The following is a 19787-nucleotide window of genomic DNA, read 5'->3' as shown; positions in this document are numbered from 1 at the left end:
CAGACTCACACTCTCGTTCACCTCCTGGATGGCGTTTACCCGCTTGGAAACTTTTTCCACTCGTTTTTGGTCCTAAAAAATAATTATTTTTTTATTGTAACAGGTCTATGGACTCTTATTGATTTTTTTTTTTTTTTGCTAATTTCAAACCAGTTTTTGGATAACTTTACATTTGTTTGGGCTAACTTCTCACTGGTTGGCTAACACTGGTTTTTGGCTTACTCCAAATTGTTTAAGGCTAATAAACACATGGCCTTCATTGGCATTTAAAGGTTAGATCAAATGTGTAGCTGAGGATGTATAAAAGCATGTCAAAAAAAAAATCAATATTTTCTGCTATCATAAAAATAAATCCGGATAATTCCTCCACAAGTAAGTAAAACGTCAAACACAACACATACTGTATAAGATGCACATTAAATGTATGCACATACAGTATGCTGTACTGTGAATTTGTTTAACATAGCCAATGACTTACTTCCTGGACCATTTCCTTAATGAGTTTGTTTGCTGCTCTTAGATCGTCTGGGTGAGTGCTGTTCAATAAATGGGACAACATCTACAAAAACAGGAGAAGACAAGGAAAGAACAGGAGGTTCATTAGTAAAGAAGGTGCTTCTTGTGAGTAAAAACTTGTGAATTGGTTATAAAATGAAGATGTGGATTTGTTTTTTTGTCCATCTTCTTGCTACCTTGGATTTATCCTCATCTTCAAAGATAGCACTTTTGGCTCTGGGTGGAGGGGGTGGCAGGGACTTGTCCTCAGGAAGGACAGGATCCTGTTTGACAATGCCTGGAAGAAAACAAGGACAGAGGTTGATCTTTGACCTTTTCAGGTATTTACATTATGTAAAGGTCTCAATGGCAGTTGCAGTTTTAGTCTGTCAGACACATTGTATGTAACACTAAACAACGGTACAAAGTACAACTGATACTCTGTGCACAATGACTGAAATATCAGAGTTGAACGGGGATCAATCAGAGCAGTGACTGAAAATGAATATTTATGAAACTATAAACTTTGTCTTCTAGCTGTTTATTACACAGGTCAGGCACTCACCCTGTTTTTTCAGCATCTGATATGCGTCTGAAATCTTATTTTCATCTGGCAGCCTCACCGTCCAGCTGTACATAATTTCCAGCACCTTCTTTTTCACTGACTCTGGAGTCCTGGAACCTAAATACTGTAGCAAGAGAGTGAGGAGAATGGTTCGCAACTTTGAGTTTGTAACATGGGGAACCACTGTATATGTGTAAAATTTCTGCAGCGACACCTGCGTGTTGTAATCACACTCCTGCATGACTTGTGTCAGAGTACAAAGAGCTGCAGCCAAACTGGAATAACAGCACAGAACAATGAGTACCTTAGGTGAAACCACTTTGATGAGCTCATTAAGGAAGCGGAATTTTCCCACTTCACTGTGGAAACGTCTTCCACATTCATCCATGCAAGTTTCCAGAACCTGAGAAATGGTAAATCAAAAAATAGTCAGGTTCACACAGACGCTACACTAATACAAGATAAACTCAGGGTTCCTCAGGATTTGTGGGTTTTTTTATATATATGTTTCTTTTTTAGAAAGCAGACGAACAATTTCAGGCAGCTTAGTCTCTTACTGTCAGTGCTTGCGTCGCCTCCCACTCCTGAGGAGACTGGATCTTGTGAGCCAGAAGTCGAGTTGCCAGCTGTGGACTGACAGAATGCAAACATACTTTAACCCTCACTTTACATTCAACAAATATAATCCTTTACATATGTGGTATAAGACAAAAAATACAAAAACAACATACAAAAACAATGGTATAAGAACTGAGCAGGACTGTGAGCAACATTAGCATGTGGAACTGTTCAACTACTTTAGTACACTGTTTCTGTCGTTATCTCCCACACTCTCATTCACTGTGCAGTGAACATCTGTTCAAGCTCTCAGTCTGAACAGTATATCACACAAACAGAACATCACTGATGGTTTATGGATATTTTGTCCAATGATGGAGAATATTCAGAAATACAGAATTACTCATCATTTTACCCTTCTGGCTCTTTGTTGAGCTGATCACAGAATCCCTTAATGCTCTCCCAGTCATTGTCTTTATTTAAAGGGTTAGTGGCTTTGTCTGTGGAAAAAGAGAAACAAGGTTTGAACGAAATTCCTATTCTGGATACACCATCACCAAAACCAGTACTGTACCAATAATTCACTCAAATGCTCAAACTTGATGTGTTCCGATCCAGTGACATCAAACATTTTTAAAAACAATAATGAATATTTCTGATAAGTCTACCTACTGATCTTTAACCATTCATTTTCACTAATGCTTTTAGTGTTTGCATGACTGTGGTAATGTGTAGTTAAATCGCTGAAGACTGCTGATCACATCCCGCAACATGTAGATCATGTACATGTTTGGGTCACATCACCAGACAGTTCCAACCGACAATAACAGACTTTTATAGGAGACCTTGGCAAAGTGTCAGGTCTTAGTCAAGCACACAGTAAGTGTCTAAAGCCGTGGCCTCTAGGTGTGTGCAGTGGCCATTCTCTCCAGACTATATTTCTGCTTAGAGCAGGCAAAGTATTATGTTCTCGATGTCAGGTTTAGTTGAAGTGAAGGTTCCTGCTGGTGGTGTCACCTCGATAAAGATGACATGTTTTCAGTTGCTAACTGGTTGAGTTAGCATCCAGTTGCAGTATTACGGAGTGTTAAAATAAGCTTGTCAGGTTGTTGTCAACGACTATGTAATGTGCTTTAAAAGCGTGAGCGCTTGACGTCAACAGTGATTCATTATCCGTTTGGTTTCTTCACACCAAGTGCACTTTTCTGATTTGATGACATCTACACTTTTAAAAACACTGAACAGGAAGCACACATTATAAGCGGTAGTAATAAATTCAAAATACATGTAACGTTTCCCATATCGTCAACGGTATCTCTGCTTTGTCTTGCATATAAAACGGGCATAACATTAAATGTTGACTTACTGATTCGAGACTGCAGGCTAACCTCATCTGGAGGCGCCGCCGCCATCTTTCAGGAATAAACAGAGCCAAGGTATCGCGCGAGTTCGATTATCACTTATCGCGTGAATTGATGGCCGTTGTAGCAGCGGCCTCTCTAACGCCCCCAACTGGATTTAAAGGGAAACAACTACGTACATGACATTGAGTCGGGTGGCTCAGTGCAGTTTATTGTTAGCAGCGGTTGGATCATGGCTAGGCACCGGCGTCGGTCTGCATTCATTCACATAAAGTGTCTTGGGGCCTATTTTTCACTGAGTGCTTTACGTTAGCTGTCGTAAAGAGGACGCCGGTAGTGTTATACAGAGTTGCAGTTGCAGATAAAACCACAGCTCGTCGTTCACGACAGGGAGGAAAATCGGCGCCGCTTCAAATGAAACTGGATTTTTGCTGCAAACATTTGGCGGAAAAGACATCCCCAAAGAAGAAGCTAACCGCACTTTAGCTTTACATAAGCCAAGTTGTTACGTGAGAACTTTGTGGGGGAAGCTGTGGATAAAAGGCGTGTGGTTTTCACCCAGTGCTTCTGTTCAAAGTCCCACGGATAAGACTGTGATAAAGTAAAAAAGAAAGATGCTTTATGCAACAGCAAAAGTCTGCTAACAAAACGTTAGCAGGTAGTACTCGTTATTTACCGTGACTCACTGGCGGTAGATGAATGTAACGCTGTGAAACGTCGGGTGTTGTCTCACTGCTGCTGCCGCCGCCCCTTCATCCAAACCCCGGCGATGACACTTCACTGTCCTGGCTGAAAGAAAAACACCAGGTTGAACTGCCTTCCCTCACTTCTGTGGAGAAAGAGAAAGAGACTTTTGGATGATAAAGACGTGAAAGTCCAAGTCCGCCGAATAATGGGATCTCTGAGGGCTCTCCAAGAGTGGTGTCGACTTCAGTGTGAACATTACGACGATGTGGAAATAAAGGACATGTCAACGTCCTTTAGAGACGGACTGGCGTTTTGTGCCATAATCCATCGCTACAGACCAGACTTGATGTAAGTTGTTGTTTTTTCCCATTCCAAATCGTATGGAAACATGTTGTCACACGCCGTTGTTTATATGGGGATATCTTAAATAATAATACTTAAAAACAGATCCTTCCAGAATAAATGAACGTTGACTGGAATCAGTAACTGGTTCATCGTTGCTAACATTTTAGTCATTGTTACCTAATGTGATTAATGATAGTCTCCATCCATCCTATAGTTATATTAAAAACCAGATCTAACAATAAAAGACAGCTCTAAGGTGCCAGCACCATGCTTTACTGTACAGTGAGCAGTTCTGTTTTGTGCCTGACCTGTGGAACCTGTGGGTTCAGACATGGACTTTTCTTTCATTTGTCTATTGTCATTCTGTATTTATTAGTCTTCCTGTCTGTTACTAGGGATGTTTTGTTTTGTAAACTTTGGATTCCTGTCTGTTACTAGGGATGTTTTGTAAACTTTGGAGAGAAATTTTAAGGCTTTGTTTATTGGGACACAGCTCTGATCAAAAGAGATGTAAGAACAATTTACCAATTTGATCAAACTAACAATTAAGTCAAGACAAATAATCAAGTAAAGGGAATTGGGAACAACAACTGGAGATCAGGGGCACGGGAAACAGGACAGATGTGCAAACATCTGACTGCTGTTAAAGATGAAGAACGGTAACAGACACAAACATGTCTGTGGTGTTTCATTCTCTTTCTCTCGCTGCTGTGCTGTAGACAAAATAACAGGTATATAAGTTTTGGTTGTTTTTTTTTACATTTTTGAGGAACACAGAGGTCACTGTACTGTAATTAACCCAGGCTGACAAGTCATGCCCTGTCTGCAACAATGGGCCTTTCTCCATTTCCGACCTACACACACCACTACTCTGGTTAGGACTCTGTCTGCACTGTGCCTTTATCCATTGAGGCATTTGTGCAGTTTAACCAGTAACTGTAACTATAAAAGTTACTCAGATGGGCTTCATTAGAACAGGTTTTTTAAAGGCCCTTATTCAATCTACTCATTTCAAAATACACAGCATCTGTGTCATAAATAGTCCTAAATGGACAACAAACAGATAGCGGTACTGTGCATAAAACAAAAACCAGGAATAACTTCTTTATAAATGAGCAAATGTCCTTAAGTTCACATATTTCTTTGATTAAAACCCATTGATTTAGTGAGTCTTATTGCAGGGACTCTTGTTTTGAAAAACAAATTTCCCACCATCACTGGGTGTTAGTAGTGAACATGTACACTGACATGTAGCACACCATAAAAAAAAAACACAAATCCTGTGTCACATAACTGACTATAATGTTGCTTGTTGTGTTGACGGAAGCAGGTTTAGTGGTTTCATACCTGTTGAAACAAGTCAGTGACTTATGCCGTTGCAGTTAGATGATGTGGTTTTTCTGCAGCGTCACTAAAGAAAGGTCTCCCGGCCCTGACACGACTCTGGTAAAAATAACCAAACAAAAAAGACAGAAATCCTCAACAACATCCAACTTTACAGTGTAGCCTTTCAAGCTTTTGTCCCAGCATGCCTCTCTGTGTAGTAATGATGCAGGCTGACAATTTGTCAGGTTGATCTGCCGATGTGTCCTCAGCCTGTCCAAGTGAATTTACCTCCAACCTGAATGGTCCCTTCTCATCCTTCCCTAAGTCAGGACAAAATGTCACTGTCTAATGAAAAAAAGAAAGAAAACAAAGATATGAGTTCATACAACATGACCTATGTAGTCATCATACATATACACAGTGGCACATATTTGAGTTTTATATCCGGATGAAACACATTTAATCATTCACTCCAGTACAGCGGGTCTCTGTTACTGATTCTGACACACTTGTTTATCTGTCCTCTGGATTCAAATCTCCATATCAGTGTACATTTTTGTCATAATGTGTCAGTGTCCGCCCACATTACTGACAGAAAAATCCCGTCCTTTGTGTCATTGTATGGTGTCAGTATTTGGTTGAAATACAATATTTGGTTAAGCAAATACAACAAAAACAATTGGTACAAACAATTGCAGTAGAACAAGGCTGACATGTACTGTACGTGCAGAATCCAATTAAATTCCACAAAAAGAAAACCAAATTGGTCTCCAGGAAATGGAGGTGTATAACAGAAAAAACCTGATGTAGTAGTACTACCTGATGTAGTGCAATAAAAGAACAAATTAGACTAAAATAAATACCCTGCGAGCCAACGAGTTGACTGTACAATTTTACACGGAATTAGTGCCTTCCATTACTATAGACTTTACTGAAATAAAATGAGGCGTACATTCTGTTCTCTACTTATTTAAAATTTGTCAGTGACTGGGGTAAAGTGGTTGGACCACTATGTAGAAAAACAGTGAAACCAGTTCATGTTGCAAAGAACATGTATTGATATTTTGAGCATGTGAGGAGACAAAGCTCAGAAATAGGTCGATGTTTGATCTTGTTTTTATTTCTGCTGTCGCTGCTTATCATCCTGTATCTTAGCCTTGTACAAATAACCATTTGGCTGAAACAGTGGTCCATCCAGTTGCACATGAGACTTGTCACATGATTTAGATTCATTCAGACAGACGTTATGCTCCACAGAATTCCCTTTTCCCAAAATAAACCTTGAAGTGGGATTCTGAGTCACAGTGAGTAAGTCTTAACGAATCCAGGTCTGACTCAGCAGTAATATTATCGTCTGTGTCAGTGCCCTTGCAGGTACCCACCCTCCCTCCATCCAAGTATTTAGACTCGCAGTATGATTTTTTTTTTCGTGGTCTTTGTAGTGTTGGCGGAGCAGACACCGTGGACTTGTTTTGTCATGATTTTGATATTAGAGCTGCTGCTCCCTGTGGTTGTGGCCATGGGAACTAGATTAGAGAGAACAGAGGTCACTTTGTGCAGCTCCAACACGGAGCTCATTCACAGGATTTTTGCCTGGTAGAACGTTCCACATGGTCTCCACAAGCTCTCACCAGGGTCACTGTTGTTTTTCCTTCCCTCTGCAGTGTTGTTGTGCTCCCAGATACATAAAGTCAACATAAAATGTACTTGTACACACAATCGCACTAGTACTGTAGGACACCCCAGACATTTTCTGGTTTTACTGCAGGATGTTTACTGCTGAGAGCTCTGGCCTTCGCTCCTCTCTGCAGGCATTTCAAAGCACAACCTTGTAATTATGAGCCCCTGGGAACTCTCACTCTGTGGAGCTGCTTCTTTCCTTTTGTCCTGGCAGTTGTTCATATCATACATCATCTTGTGTTTGCTTTGGGACCAGTGTGTGGAGAAGCAGCACTGTAACTAACCCTCCTGAAATGCTCAACGTTTCTGCCTGTCAGGCCAGTAATAGCATTTTGATGCTTGGTAGCATAAGTGGAAATAGGCCAGCAGGCTAAATACAGCAACGTCCTGTGTCAGCAGTGAGACAGGTTCTTCTATATGATCTCTTCGACCGTATTTAGCCTAAAGAGATGTAGAATCTTATAGTTGTCACAGGCTTTGAACTGCACTCTGTGCCAAATGTTTTTATTTATCATTTTATTTTCCCTTGTCCTTCCAGAGACCTTGGTTCACTGTCCAAAGAAAATGTCTACGAGAACAACCGACTGGTGAGTCACTCTACAGCTGTATGGCGAGAAGTTTGATCACTTCACTCACCTTTCATCAAGTTTATGAAAGTACTGTAGTTCAAGGTTTGGAAAAAAGAACACTTCTTCACAGGATCTTTACATCAAGAGAGTTTGGAGCATTTACTTTTTGTTTACTTCTGACTGATGCAGAAAAAGAAACATTTTTAATCAGAAACAAAATAACATCAAACTATGGCTGTGAAACTTTACATTAAACACATTCACACAGTCTTGGTGGGTGCAGCTGATGTCTGCTAGTGGGTGGAGGGAAGAGTGTTCCTCTGTCCTGATTGGGTTTTATGAGGTAAGAGTGTGGAAACCAGAACTCAAAAGAAAATAAAAAGTAATAAAAACCTTGGCTTGCTGACCGTTAAAGATAAAACGCTGAATTTGTACTTTTATTGTCATATTTTCCATCTTGGGCCCCCCCTTTTTTGCTCCTAGGCCCATGATAAAATGGGAGTCTCCTTGTGGTGAGGATGAGCTGAGTTTTTGGCAGCTGTGCTGCTGATGACGTGATCTTTATCCTCCGGGAGCATGGAACTTACTCCATGAGGTTTCACTGCAAACATTAAGTCTGAGTCAGTAGTAGAACAGGGCTCCTTCTCTGACTAATGTGTGACATAATTAAACACATTCTACTCTAGTGTTTTAGAACACAGGAGTATTTTTATTAGTTAGTCACCTAGGACACCATAAAGACAATAAATTATAAAAAATATTAGCCCAAACTTAGTCTCTTCCTTTGTGCTGCATTTTGAAAATAACCAAATGAACAAACACAAAAAAGGGGAAAAAACTTTTTCATGTGACTGACAGCTGGACCTCCCAGTAGAAGCTTGGTTGAAGACAAAGCTCACAATAGTCCAGTTCAAACTTTGTCACGGTAATTACACCAAAACTCAGGCATAAAAATGTGACTTTCTCTGCGTCTAAATGTTTTCCTCTATTTGTTGATTCTGTTATAATACAGCAGCAGAATCATGTTGTTTTAATGTTCTAAGGCTGAACTGACTGACTGTTCTCCACCAGGTTCCAGTCCCTACCCTGAGGTTGGACTGACATTTGTTTCACTCTTGGTCAGATGATGACTTATTTCAAAATCTGTGAAAATGAGGTCACTGTTGTTGTGAAACATGTTTGAAATTTGGATGATGTAACTGTTAGCTTGTGTTCTATTACAATCTAATACAATCTCACACTGACAGAGACACTGGGGAGGTTTTCAGCACTGGTTTTCAAGCTATGGTTGGTGTACCAATGATTGTAATTGGGCTCACTCCAGTGTTACAAGAGGGAATCTGACTCCCAGTGTGTGTGTGTATGTGTGTCACTGACAGTGTGTCTAATAATCATCTGAGGATTACATTCTAACACACACACACACACACACACACACACACGCAGCCACTCTGGATGTGATCTCTGGATTTCAGTGCATGTGTAAAACCAGCCACAGAACATGCTGCTGCTGTTGACTCCAGCTGAAGCTGCCTTGTTTTTGAAGCCAGCAGTTTGTCTTGACCTGTTTCCAGCTCACACTATTTGATCTGTTTGAACAGCTCGGCCCGGAACATGGCTTCTGTAAGGTCTTTGTCTACATGGACGTGAGATGTCTTTCAGTTTGACCACCAGACATAAGGACTAATATCTAAATGATTTTGACTCTTTAACATAGATTCACATGTCTGTATTAAACCGTCATCAGACAGAAAATGAGTCTGTGATGAGCTTTAGTCTGCTTGTGGTTCTGAGCCGAGACACTTTTCAATGTTTATTTTAGAAAAAGAACTTAAATAGTCATTGTCCCTGGCAAACCCCCCAATCACAGGCCCGGTTCTTTCACCACTAGGTCACCCCAGATTTTTGGACCATATTTTCCAGCCTTAATATACTAAAATAGATACTAAATGCTACAGTATTTAAAGACTGAACTTAACTGACTATTTGGCTCAAAGTTTCATTCCTTATCTTTAGGTGGGACCAACATTTGCTTTACTTGGTGAGATGATGACATCAGATATTTAAAAAAATTGAGGACTGAACAACCAGCTACAAAGGCCAGAACCTTCAACTACTGGGGCATCTTAGAGTTTTGAAACATATCGCCCAGCCCTTATAGTGTATATACATGGTATAGTACATAGAAACAGAATAATGATACAGGGGATTGAACCTATGACCACCTGAAGGTAAAACATGTCTTACTCCAGGACCACATCCTCATCTGTCCCAGTTTTTTTACCTTTATATGACTTCACACTACAAAGTTGTGTAATCGATCCACAACTGGAGTCTGGGCTGTTAAATAACTTTACCCACTCTGATGCCTCCTGTGGAATTGTGTCACCAGTCTCATGGTTTTCCTCAGTGGAAACACTTTACTCATTAAGAGTCTGTTGGTTTGTCAGGTACTGAAAACATTTTTTAATGTTCACATAGAGAGATGGACTATAACCTTTTTAATCCCTTGCGAAATTAAGGATGGAAATTAAGGCTAAATTAAGCACAAAGACAACCTGACTTTTGTGAATAGCAAGATTTGGGGTTTGGTCAAATACATGCCGTAATCTAACTGCACCAAAAATGTAAGACAGAATACATACAGGTATGCATACAGTTGATTAGATGAAATACTTCTGATGTTTGAGATTATTGTTGTACACACACTCCCACTCACCTCCCCAACTCCCCCCTTCTTCTGCCTTCTCATCCTTTTACCCCCGTCCAGGCGTTTGAAGTGGCTGAGACGCAGCTGGGAATTCCTGCTCTGTTGGACCCAGAAGACATGGTGTCCATGAAAGTTCCTGACCGTCTCAGCATCATTACCTATGTCTCCCAGTATTACAACTTCTTCAACAACAAGTCTCAAGGTTGGTGCTTTCCAATGATGTAGGAAATTGTTCTGACAGATGTGAGTTTTATCCCGTTGAACGTTTGAATGACCAACAGTATAATGCAATACCTCACCACAGAGAGTTCACGGTCTGTGTAACGTGTGGTGTTCTGTCATATATTAATATTATTAGTTTCAATACTTTTAATATTTAAAACTAAAAGTTGTCATTGACCGGTGTTTGTTTATGAAACCCACTTGAAGAGTATTTGTAGAGATGGTGATGAAAAATATTTACTCTGAAGTATTATTATTATTATTATTATTATTATTATTATTATTATTTCACTTTGTTTTTTTGTTGGTTTTGTGAACTAATCCAAGCAATATTTATTATAAGACCTTAACATCATCTCAAAGGTGACTTAAGATCCTTCACAGTACATTAGTTAAAGTAAATCTAAAGTTTAACAAATGAAAATATAAATAAATAATAATAAAAGGAAAATAAAGAAAATACATTTATACACAAAAGAGCATGAACAGAATAAAATGTTCAAATAAAATAGATGTTGCCAAGCAAAAAATGCTTAGGCCTGTTTAGTTGTACCCAAAACCGATATACTCACAGGAATTCAAGAAACACTTCCACTTGGTGGCATCAAACTTTTGCTTTTATAGTCTGATGCCACCTAGTGGAAGAGTATTTAATTGTTCTGTTTGTCACTGAGGCATGGACAAAATTTGTTAATTTCGGGTCACACCTGATAATGTCTTTCCGCCCACTAATGTACTTCGCCCCAGTGGTTGGGAATCACCGTTTATGTTTTCATGGAACAGCTGAACTTGGGTGGGTGTTTTCTAAGGTCATCAACAACTGTTGACTTCCTCTTTCACAGCAAACCCTCCCTGCATGAAGAGACCAAGTCCTGTAGGTCACACAGAGCCGGCTCAGAAGAGACCTCTGACTCCGTTAGGAGACAGAGAGGCGGAGTCTGAGGTAAGAACAAGATTCAACACAGAGTTAAAGGAAATGTTGACTTTTACAGTCAAGTGCTGCTTGATTTAAGGTGATGGTGAACTCTGTGACCTCAGCCCTGCATGGTCAGAGTCTGCTGCAGATGTGAAAACATTGTAGTTATTTCAGGGGAGTTCAAATCTTAGATGTGTATAATACAAAGACCAAAATATCCACACATGTCTTATTTTCTGATAATGAGTTACTTCCTTGAGTGGCCTTTGTGTTATTCAGCGGGGACGGGGAGGGAGGGGTAAACAACAGAGGTGGAGTGCGTCTATAAAGAGAGCCTCTGTATCCTGTCTCCTTTTTCTGTCACACGCTTCAACTGTTTACCTCCATCCACATATGCCCATGTGCCTCCACCCATCCTCGCCCGTCAACAGATGGAAATCCATTCCTCACCCTCTCCTTCCTGCTCTTCTTGTTCTTCTTCCTTCCTCACATCTGACCCCCCCACCACTGTCTGATCCTGCACTTAGATCATAGGAAACAGGCGGGAGGGAGGTTGTTTAAGGAGGGAAACGCAAAAAGTTATTGATCAATCTTTTATTTAAGGATCATTTCTTAACAAAAAAAAAATGACATTTCTAGATTCCTAACACATTTTTGGTACATTCTCAGATTTACTGCTTATATCATGAAATATTTCCTGTGAAACAACTCATGTCCTAACAGCTGCTGGAGTTTTTCACTAATTCAGCATTTTTTTTATCACAGAATACTTGATCAGTTGTGTTGAAAAAATAATGCTGTATTCAAATACGACAATCAGTAACCAATCAGGTTGTAGTTAGTTTTAACAGAATGAATGATCATCATCCTCAAATCCTGACTCCCATGTTTGATCTCCTCCTTCCCCTATCGCTTTCCATCTCACCCTCCGCTTCCCCCGATGTCTCCTCCTCGGCCCTTTTTTGCCTACAACATCCTGGTCACTTTCACCAGCCGAGCCAGGTGGCACAGACAGGTGGAGGTGAGGCCAAGCGCAGCGCCATCAGCAGCACCTGCGCTGCCTGCCAGAAACACGTTCATCTGGTGCAGAGGTTCCTGGTGGATGGGAAGCTCTACCATCGAAACTGCTTCAGGTACGGTACGGTACTATCAGTAAAGGCTGTTGTGTGTACAATGATGGTGGCAACAAAGTATGGCGGCAAGATTCTTATAATCGTCTGCTATGTGACATCACATAGCAGTCAAAATTGGAATGACTCAATTAAGACAAATTTTCATACTTTGTCAAATTATAAAACATCTACATAGTTGATGCACTAGAACTTTAGGAGTAGACAGAAACAGAACCTGGACAAAGTCCTTTTGACCTATTAGGTCCCCTCTAAGCAAATTATATCCACTCCATTTCATTTGTCTTTTAATATGTTGGTGTTTCTGACAGTGTTGGTCAGTATTTCTGTATTAACCCTCATTGTTCTGTTTCCTGGTTGGTTCTAGGTGCTCACAGTGCCACAGCACTCTGCTTCCTGGATCCTACAGATTGGGACACGACACTGGAACTTTTGTCTGTTCACATCACCTGGCAAGGCAGGCTCTAGCCAATCAGAATGGTCGACCAGACCTCAGTAAGAAACCCGAGGTGGTTCATTCTGCCCGGCTCGACCGCAGTCCTGATCCTCACTCCTCCTCCTCCGTCAGTGTCCAGGGTGAAGCTCTGTCCTCGGGTGATCAAACAAAGACTACTGACGTGCTGAGCAGGGACTCCTCCACTGTCAGTCCTGTTATAACAAACAGCACAGACACAACAGAACAATCAAAAGAGTTGGACCAAAGTGGACCCGTGGAGGAGACACCATGTTCATCTTCTCCACCCAACCCTTTTGACGACAGTGATGAAGAGGACGAAGAAGAAGAAGAAGGAGGAGAGGGAGGAAAAGAGGATGAAACCCAGACACCAGCAAAACCTACAACCAATGAGGACCACCCTTCTACACCTGTCAGTCAAACTGAAGACACCAGTCGACCAGTGCCAGCACCACGCAGGGTTTCTGAGCCTACTCCTCCTCCGCGGCCTGCCCCCAGGTTTCGGCTACATCGTGGAGCAGACGGTGTTGTTAGTGGTGTGTAGTTGTTGTTTACAATTATCCATGACTGTTTTATTTGAATGTTGCAGCTGAATGAACCTTTTATTGTCTGGAGGTCAATAAATATAAAGATTGAGAATGTTAACCAGTTAGAATGTTCTTTTAATAATTTGCAGTAAGAAGTGACCCTGTGGTAAAGTGAATTCAACATTTTGTTTAAGAATGTTTTATTAGCCTGTTTGATCATATAAATAGACCACTTGATTCTAATTTTTCCTGGAACTGCAGGGGAAAACCTGAAGCCTCCAACTCCTCCCAAACCTCGGGAAAGATCCCACTCTCCAGGAAGGTAAGGCTGATTTCCTGTCTGTTTACTTCCATCATTCCACTCACTGCAGTCACATCAGCGTCGTCTTCCTGACAATGTCTTCTCGTAGTGTCTTTGTTTGTTGTCCCTGCTTTTGTTTGTCTGTGTTGATCCATGACGCCTCCATTCCTGTCTCTGTGTCTCTTCGTCCAGCCTGTCCGGTGGCACCCCTAAACCCAAAGACCCACCCTGGCTTGCCCTGGTCCAGTCAGAATCCAAGAAGAAGAAAGCCCCTGCCCCTCCCCCTCCTGGCTTAGCCACACCCAACGCAGGCTCTCTGTCCTCTCTCAAAGGAGACGGCTCCAGACCCAGCACGCCACCTCCACCCTCGAACCCCTTTGAGGATGACGATGATGAAACTTGTGAAGTGGAGGAGGAGGAGGCGGGTGAAGGTGGTGAGACGATCACGGCCACTCACCCATGGTACAGCATCACCAGGGCAACTGAAACTTCAGGGGCCGACACTCCCACGAGTGGAGGAAGTTCATCCCGCTCTGCCAGTCCAGGAAGTACAAGGAGCAAGAAGCGTCCAGCGCCGCGGGCACCGTTGCCTCCTGCTGGCTGCCAAGGTCAGTTTTAAGCAGAACTGACATGTGGTTTTTATCTTTGAAAAAGTACAGCAGTTAATTAACATTTACTAATAAAGGATTTTAATGTGAGTGAACAACAGGATGAACACGTTTCCATATGTTTTCAGTGAGCCAATTAGATGACTGAGAGAATGATGTTTGGTTGATTCTATGGTTCTATCACAAATAATTAATGAACATATTTTCTCTCATCTATTCTCTATTTCCAATCTTTGGCTTCTGTTTCAATTCTGACTCTTTTTTTTTTTTTTTACTCTTCTGTTAACACTTGACATTTTTCTGCCTCAGTCCTGCCTCACTCTGTGCCCTCCTCTTGCTCTCCTTCTCCAGCTCTCAGTATAGAGAGTCTGTCCTCAGGCTCAGACCACAGCTCCTCCCACCCTCCTCATGGTGGCAGTACTGGCAGCGAGCAGGAACACATCTTTACCAAAAGTGTCTCGGAGCCTTCCATCAGTTCACCAGGTGACTCCACAGCCTTACCGCCCTCTTCCTCAAACGAGCACCTTCTTCATCCACCACTCAGCCCGCCTTCCGTGCCCTCCAGTGCCAGCTCAGCTCCCGCCACCCCACAGACCAGCCGCAGCTCAGGAACCAAAGGGACAGCGACTCCTTCACCGCGACCCCAGACCAGTCCCAGCCCATTGGCCGTGGCAGCAGCGCAGTCACACAACAAGGTAAAATGGAAAAACATGAAGGGAAAAAAAATTCAGGTGATGACCCTGTCTTATTTTTGTATTACTCCTATTAATTATTAATTATCTAATAACAACAACAACTGCTACCCCCGCGACCCGGTAACGGATAAGCGGAAGAAAATGGTTGGATGGATAGATATGTAATAAATATTTCTGTTACATTAATGTACCCTTCTTTGCCCAACAAAGATAATCTGAGTTTTCTGAATCTGAGTCTACGAACCTGACTCCTGCCAGGGCTGGGATTTGAACTGACTGTTCTCTGATCACCAGCTGGGTCCTTGAGCCACAGTTTCCCTTCATGCCAATGTCTCCCTTCTTGTTTTAGAGAATCTGTAAAGAAAACCCATTCAACAGGAAAGCATCTCCATCACCGTCCAAATCTAAAACCAAACCACCGAAAGGTTCACGTCCTGCTCGACCTCCAGCTCCTGGTCATGGATTTCCACTCATTAAACGCAAGGTAAAGAAAAAACATTAGAGATGGTTTTAAAGTATATTTTTCAGTAGCACCAATTCAACTTTGACAGTTCAGTGTCAAACCCAGTAGTGAGTGTGTTATTCACCTTCACCTCCAGGTGCAGTCGGACCAGTTCATCCCTGTGGAGGACATCCACGGAGAGATGAGTCAGCTGGAGAAACAGCTGGATGACATGGAGCAGAGGGGAGTGGAACTGGAGAAGAAGCTGAGGGACTGCCCCAACGGTACCACATACCAACACTTTTGAATCGGTTCTAGTGTTTGTGCTCTGATTTTTTAAAACTTATTATGAATACAATTGTAGTTTTTAAGCCCCACCCCAAAGAAACAAACAGTCTGCCCTCGATGAACCGGTTCTGCTGCATGGCTGTCCTATTAAACAGATCAGGGCTGTGGGCCAAGACTCCTGTTGTTTTCTTTGAAAAAAAAACTGTCTTCATCCGTTAAATGATGTTGATAATGAGCTGCTAAAAAAGTAAATGTTTTCTCTGAACAAGATGATCATAAGACACAGGACTGCAAAAACAAATAGAACAAAAGTAAATAGTTGTATAGTCCTTAAATTCACTCCCAACACTTCAACGTTAGCGGTGTATATTGGCAAGAAGTCTGGTGATACGATAAGTATCAGGATACTGCGCCAGTATATTGCGATATACTAGTAGCATGGTGATATATATATTTCTTTTTAAACAATTTAATTGTAGGAAAACTGTCAGCACAGTAAGCACACAATGCTGTTACTTAAAATCCTTTCATTTTCTCAAAAATTGACAGTGCCTTATAATCCGGTGTGCCTTATGGTCCGAAAAATACAGTATGTTAATTGTTAATAAAAAATTGATACAGGACTGTAGAATATCGATATGGTATTGTGAAAGGAAAATCACAATATTTAAGTGTATCTATATTTTCTTACACGCATTATCAACATTGTCACTGTTGTTGTAAAACGTAACTTTTACTACGGATTCGCTAGATGATTGTTTGCATCTTATGTCAATTAAATTACTGTTCTGTAATTACAAATAAAAAAGAACAAGAGGAAACTCAGTCTTCACACTGAGTCTGAACCAATAACCACCTGTGTCCATTACAGATGAAGACGAAGAGCATCTGCTGGTGGACTGGTTCACTCTCATCCACGAGAAACATCTTCTGGTTCGACGGGAAGCAGAGCTGGTCTACACGTAAGTTCTGCCATATTTGATCGTTTCAAGAGCATTTGTTCTTTGCTCTGGTTACATAGTCTAAGGTAATCTAAAATAATCTCTTTTCCCCGAGATTGAATTTTTTTCCTTCCCCACTGCAGAGCCAAACAGCAGAACCTGGAGGAGAGACAGGCTGATGTAGAGTATGAGCTAAGGTGTCTCCTCAACAAACCAGGTGAAAATCAGGTTTTGTTTTTAAAATCACAAAACACGTTGGTCAATTAGTTCATGAAACAACTGAAAAACATAAAGAAATATTATGAATAGAAGGATAATGTGAAAGTTATATCTATAACAGTGGTTAAAAGTCTATGTATTTATTATCAATACTTATTCAATAGGGATGTAATGATACATTCTACTCACAATACGATATAGACTGTAATTACAATTATTTTAAACAAAATGAGCGCCGGACCAAATCGATGATCCTTTATTTGTAAGAACTATCCAAAATACCATTACCAACCGAAATGGTGTTGTGTTTCTCTAAAATGGAAATTGTTATCTTAAATATGCACTCTTCTTTACAGAAACACTGCACATCACCATCGACCTCACGGACTGTCAATATATCAAACAACAAAGGAATATATAAAATATTAACTAAAAGAGTTCCTTTCTTTAGAGAAACACTGTAAAACACTGTTTATGTCTGTGGGAAAAGTTTTTCCCATGTTCTGTTTGAACACCTCACTTAGGCAGTTGGAACCTGACTCTAGGTTTAATAGAGGGTTACAAACAAAGTTTTTAGGCACATTTTAGGTTTGGTTCTGTTGTTTTCTTCCACAGAGAAAGACTGGACTGAGGAGGACAAGAACCGAGAGCAGGAGCTGATGGCTGAACTGGTGACCATCATAGAGCAGCGGAACCAAATCGTTAACAACATGGACCAGGACAGACAGAGGTAATTAATCACAGACCTGGTACTTATTGACTTATGATGTCAGCAAAACCTCTATGACCTAACACAAACTCTGTCACAGGGAAGAAGAGGAGGATAAACTCATGGAGGCCATGCTGAAGAAGAAAGGTCAGAATGTGGATGGTTTATAGAGATCCTACAGATGATGATGATGATGATGATGATGATGAAGATGATGATGAAGATGATGATGGTGGTGGTGGTGGTGGTGGTGCGAGTGATGTCATTCCACATTCTCTTTGTCCTTCTCAGATTTCCATAAGGATCCAGACAGCAGTGAACAGCACAGGAAGAAAGGGGCAAAATTTAAACCAATTAAAGTTCTGAAGAGGTTAAGTCACAAAGGAGAACCGGGTCACAGCCGCAGCTCCAGCAGGGAGAAAAGCTGAAGGAGGCGCTCACACGCCTCACTCCTCCCAGAAGACTTCAGACTATTTTACCCAGACTGAGCACATTTGACATGAAAGAGTGGAAGGAAGGCCTTGGGGTCACTGCGGTGACGCGACCTCTAACTGTGTGGTTTCGGTTGATGGTTCCACGTCTAACCCAGACTTGACTTCCTGGTCTCGTCTTACTTGTTTCTTCTTTTCAGGACAGTTGAAGTTCTTTAGGAGTCGACAGCTCGTTGACCTCTGAAGCCAGTGAGACACGGTTTTAGCCTCTTTATTGCACGGTGACGCTGCCCTCTATGTGACGATCAAGGTTCAACCACAGTGGAATTGAACTCTAGCCTTAATTGAAGTATTTTTAATGCAGATCCGCCAACATTTTTTTTTTTTTTAAATTATCATCCTGCAGCAAGGACTCGCAGCCCAGGAGACGGAGGTCTGAGCTGCAGTTTTATTATTTATCCTTCATGAATGTGTTGTTGCCTTCATGTTATTGTGCTAATTTATCTAAAACTTCAAAATAATTAAATACTAATTTATCTAAAACTTCAAAATAATTCTGTCTTGTTTTGTCCAAATACCAAAGCTATTCAATTTAGTGGCATGGGAGAAGGGGGAACCAGATAATGCCCACATTTAAATGACAAATCTTGCCTTTTTCCTTCACACAGTATAGACTTTTCTTTTCTGATATCTGGATGTACCTGCAGAGTCTACAGCAAAATCCGTGATGATGCTTTTCTGCCTCTGGGCTGCAGGATGAAATGCTGATGAGGATTCTAACAGAGGAGACTAGAGAAAGCCTTCACAGGTACTACATGCACAGCTTTGTCCATTTGAGTGCTTGATGATGTTGAAGATGATGAAGATATTTTGAGCATGAAAAGCATTTGTGTTGAAACAGGCCAGATTTCTACATTATCCCCACTATTGTTTTAATTCAAAGCTGGTTTAGGCCTTTGGTACTAGTGACATTATTATATACTGGCCAACATCTGCTTCTGTCAGTAGATCATCAGTGGTTAGTTATGTCTTTTTAGCTGCTATGCTGCAATTGTTCATCAATTACATGTTTTTTGTTGTAGTCAAGGAAGCATTTTTATAAATGCATACCAAAAACCAGTGTACACACATTCATGAGTAAGTAGAGTGACATTTTAAAACGTTTACACATCCCATGTTAAAAAACCGGAATTCTGTCAGACTGAAAATAGTTTGTTCAATGACACTTGGCTCTTTCATTTTGACAGGACTTCTGTCAAGCACCATCATTTTTCAGAGCCTCTTGTATTTTATCGATTTTTCTTTTTTTGCAAATCAAAAAAATAGACAATTTCTGTGATTTTCATTCTTGTCTTTTATTCAGCCTGGTGCCAACTGACCCATAGTCCAGCTCCTGCCCAAGGCCTGGGTTTTGGGCACCTCTGGACAGTGGTCATGTGTAGAATTGGTTTCATTCATTCAGCCATATTTAATTTTTTTAAATTAACAGAAAATTTGTAATTAAATATCTTGTATTTATTGTTTCACATGAGAAAACCAAGGGGTGTGTAAAGTTTTTATATCCGCTTTCAAAGTGATTTTCAAATCACATGTCAGTTGTAGGAAGTG

At 41.0% G+C, this 19787-nt stretch overlaps 2 protein-coding genes across 4 annotated transcripts in view; one reads left to right on the top strand and one right to left on the bottom strand.

The window, feature by feature from the left end:
* The window catches only part of LOC103384048 (ADP-ribosylation factor-binding protein GGA1-like), an 8078-nt gene extending 4942 nt beyond the window's left edge, over positions 1–3136 (bottom strand). The window contains 8 exon segments of the mRNA XM_025058302.1: positions 1–72; positions 479–559; positions 693–793; positions 1061–1184; positions 1365–1463; positions 1618–1693; positions 2034–2118; positions 2985–3136. Of these exon segments, the coding sequence (XP_024914070.1) occupies positions 1–72; positions 479–559; positions 693–793; positions 1061–1184; positions 1365–1463; positions 1618–1693; positions 2034–2118; positions 2985–3030 (684 nt within the window). The 5' untranslated portion in view covers positions 3031–3136.
* Positions 533–18696, top strand: micall1a (MICAL-like 1a). Of its 3 annotated transcripts, none has more exons than XM_025058301.1 (16): positions 533–621; positions 7556–7604; positions 10357–10498; positions 11361–11461; positions 12428–12567; positions 12932–13554; positions 13807–13867; positions 14039–14454; positions 14764–15149; positions 15499–15633; positions 15749–15875; positions 16751–16841; positions 16964–17037; positions 17655–17769; positions 17849–17895; positions 18040–18696. In XM_025058301.1, the coding sequence occupies exons 3-16, from the start codon at positions 10414–10416 to the stop codon at positions 18174–18176; spliced, it is 2538 nt and encodes an 845-aa protein (XP_024914069.1). In that variant the 5' UTR covers positions 533–621; positions 7556–7604; positions 10357–10413; the 3' UTR covers positions 18177–18696. The 3 variants fall into 3 exon arrangements, with proteins under 3 accessions (XP_024914069.1, XP_008315633.1, XP_008315632.1); XM_008317411.3 differs by lacking the exon at positions 533–621 and adding an exon at positions 3189–4014 and having other exon boundaries at positions 14806–15149; XM_008317410.3 differs by lacking the exon at positions 533–621 and adding an exon at positions 3189–4014.
* The last annotated feature ends 1091 nt before the right edge of the window (positions 18697–19787 follow it).

This window comes from Cynoglossus semilaevis, chromosome 9 (assembly GCF_000523025.1).
Source record: "Cynoglossus semilaevis isolate Cse_v1.0 chromosome 9, Cse_v1.0, whole genome shotgun sequence".
NCBI lineage: Eukaryota > Metazoa > Chordata > Actinopteri > Pleuronectiformes > Cynoglossidae > Cynoglossus > Cynoglossus semilaevis.
The sequence above is the reverse complement of the archived record's forward strand: the minus strand, read 5'-3'. Positions and strand labels throughout refer to the sequence as shown.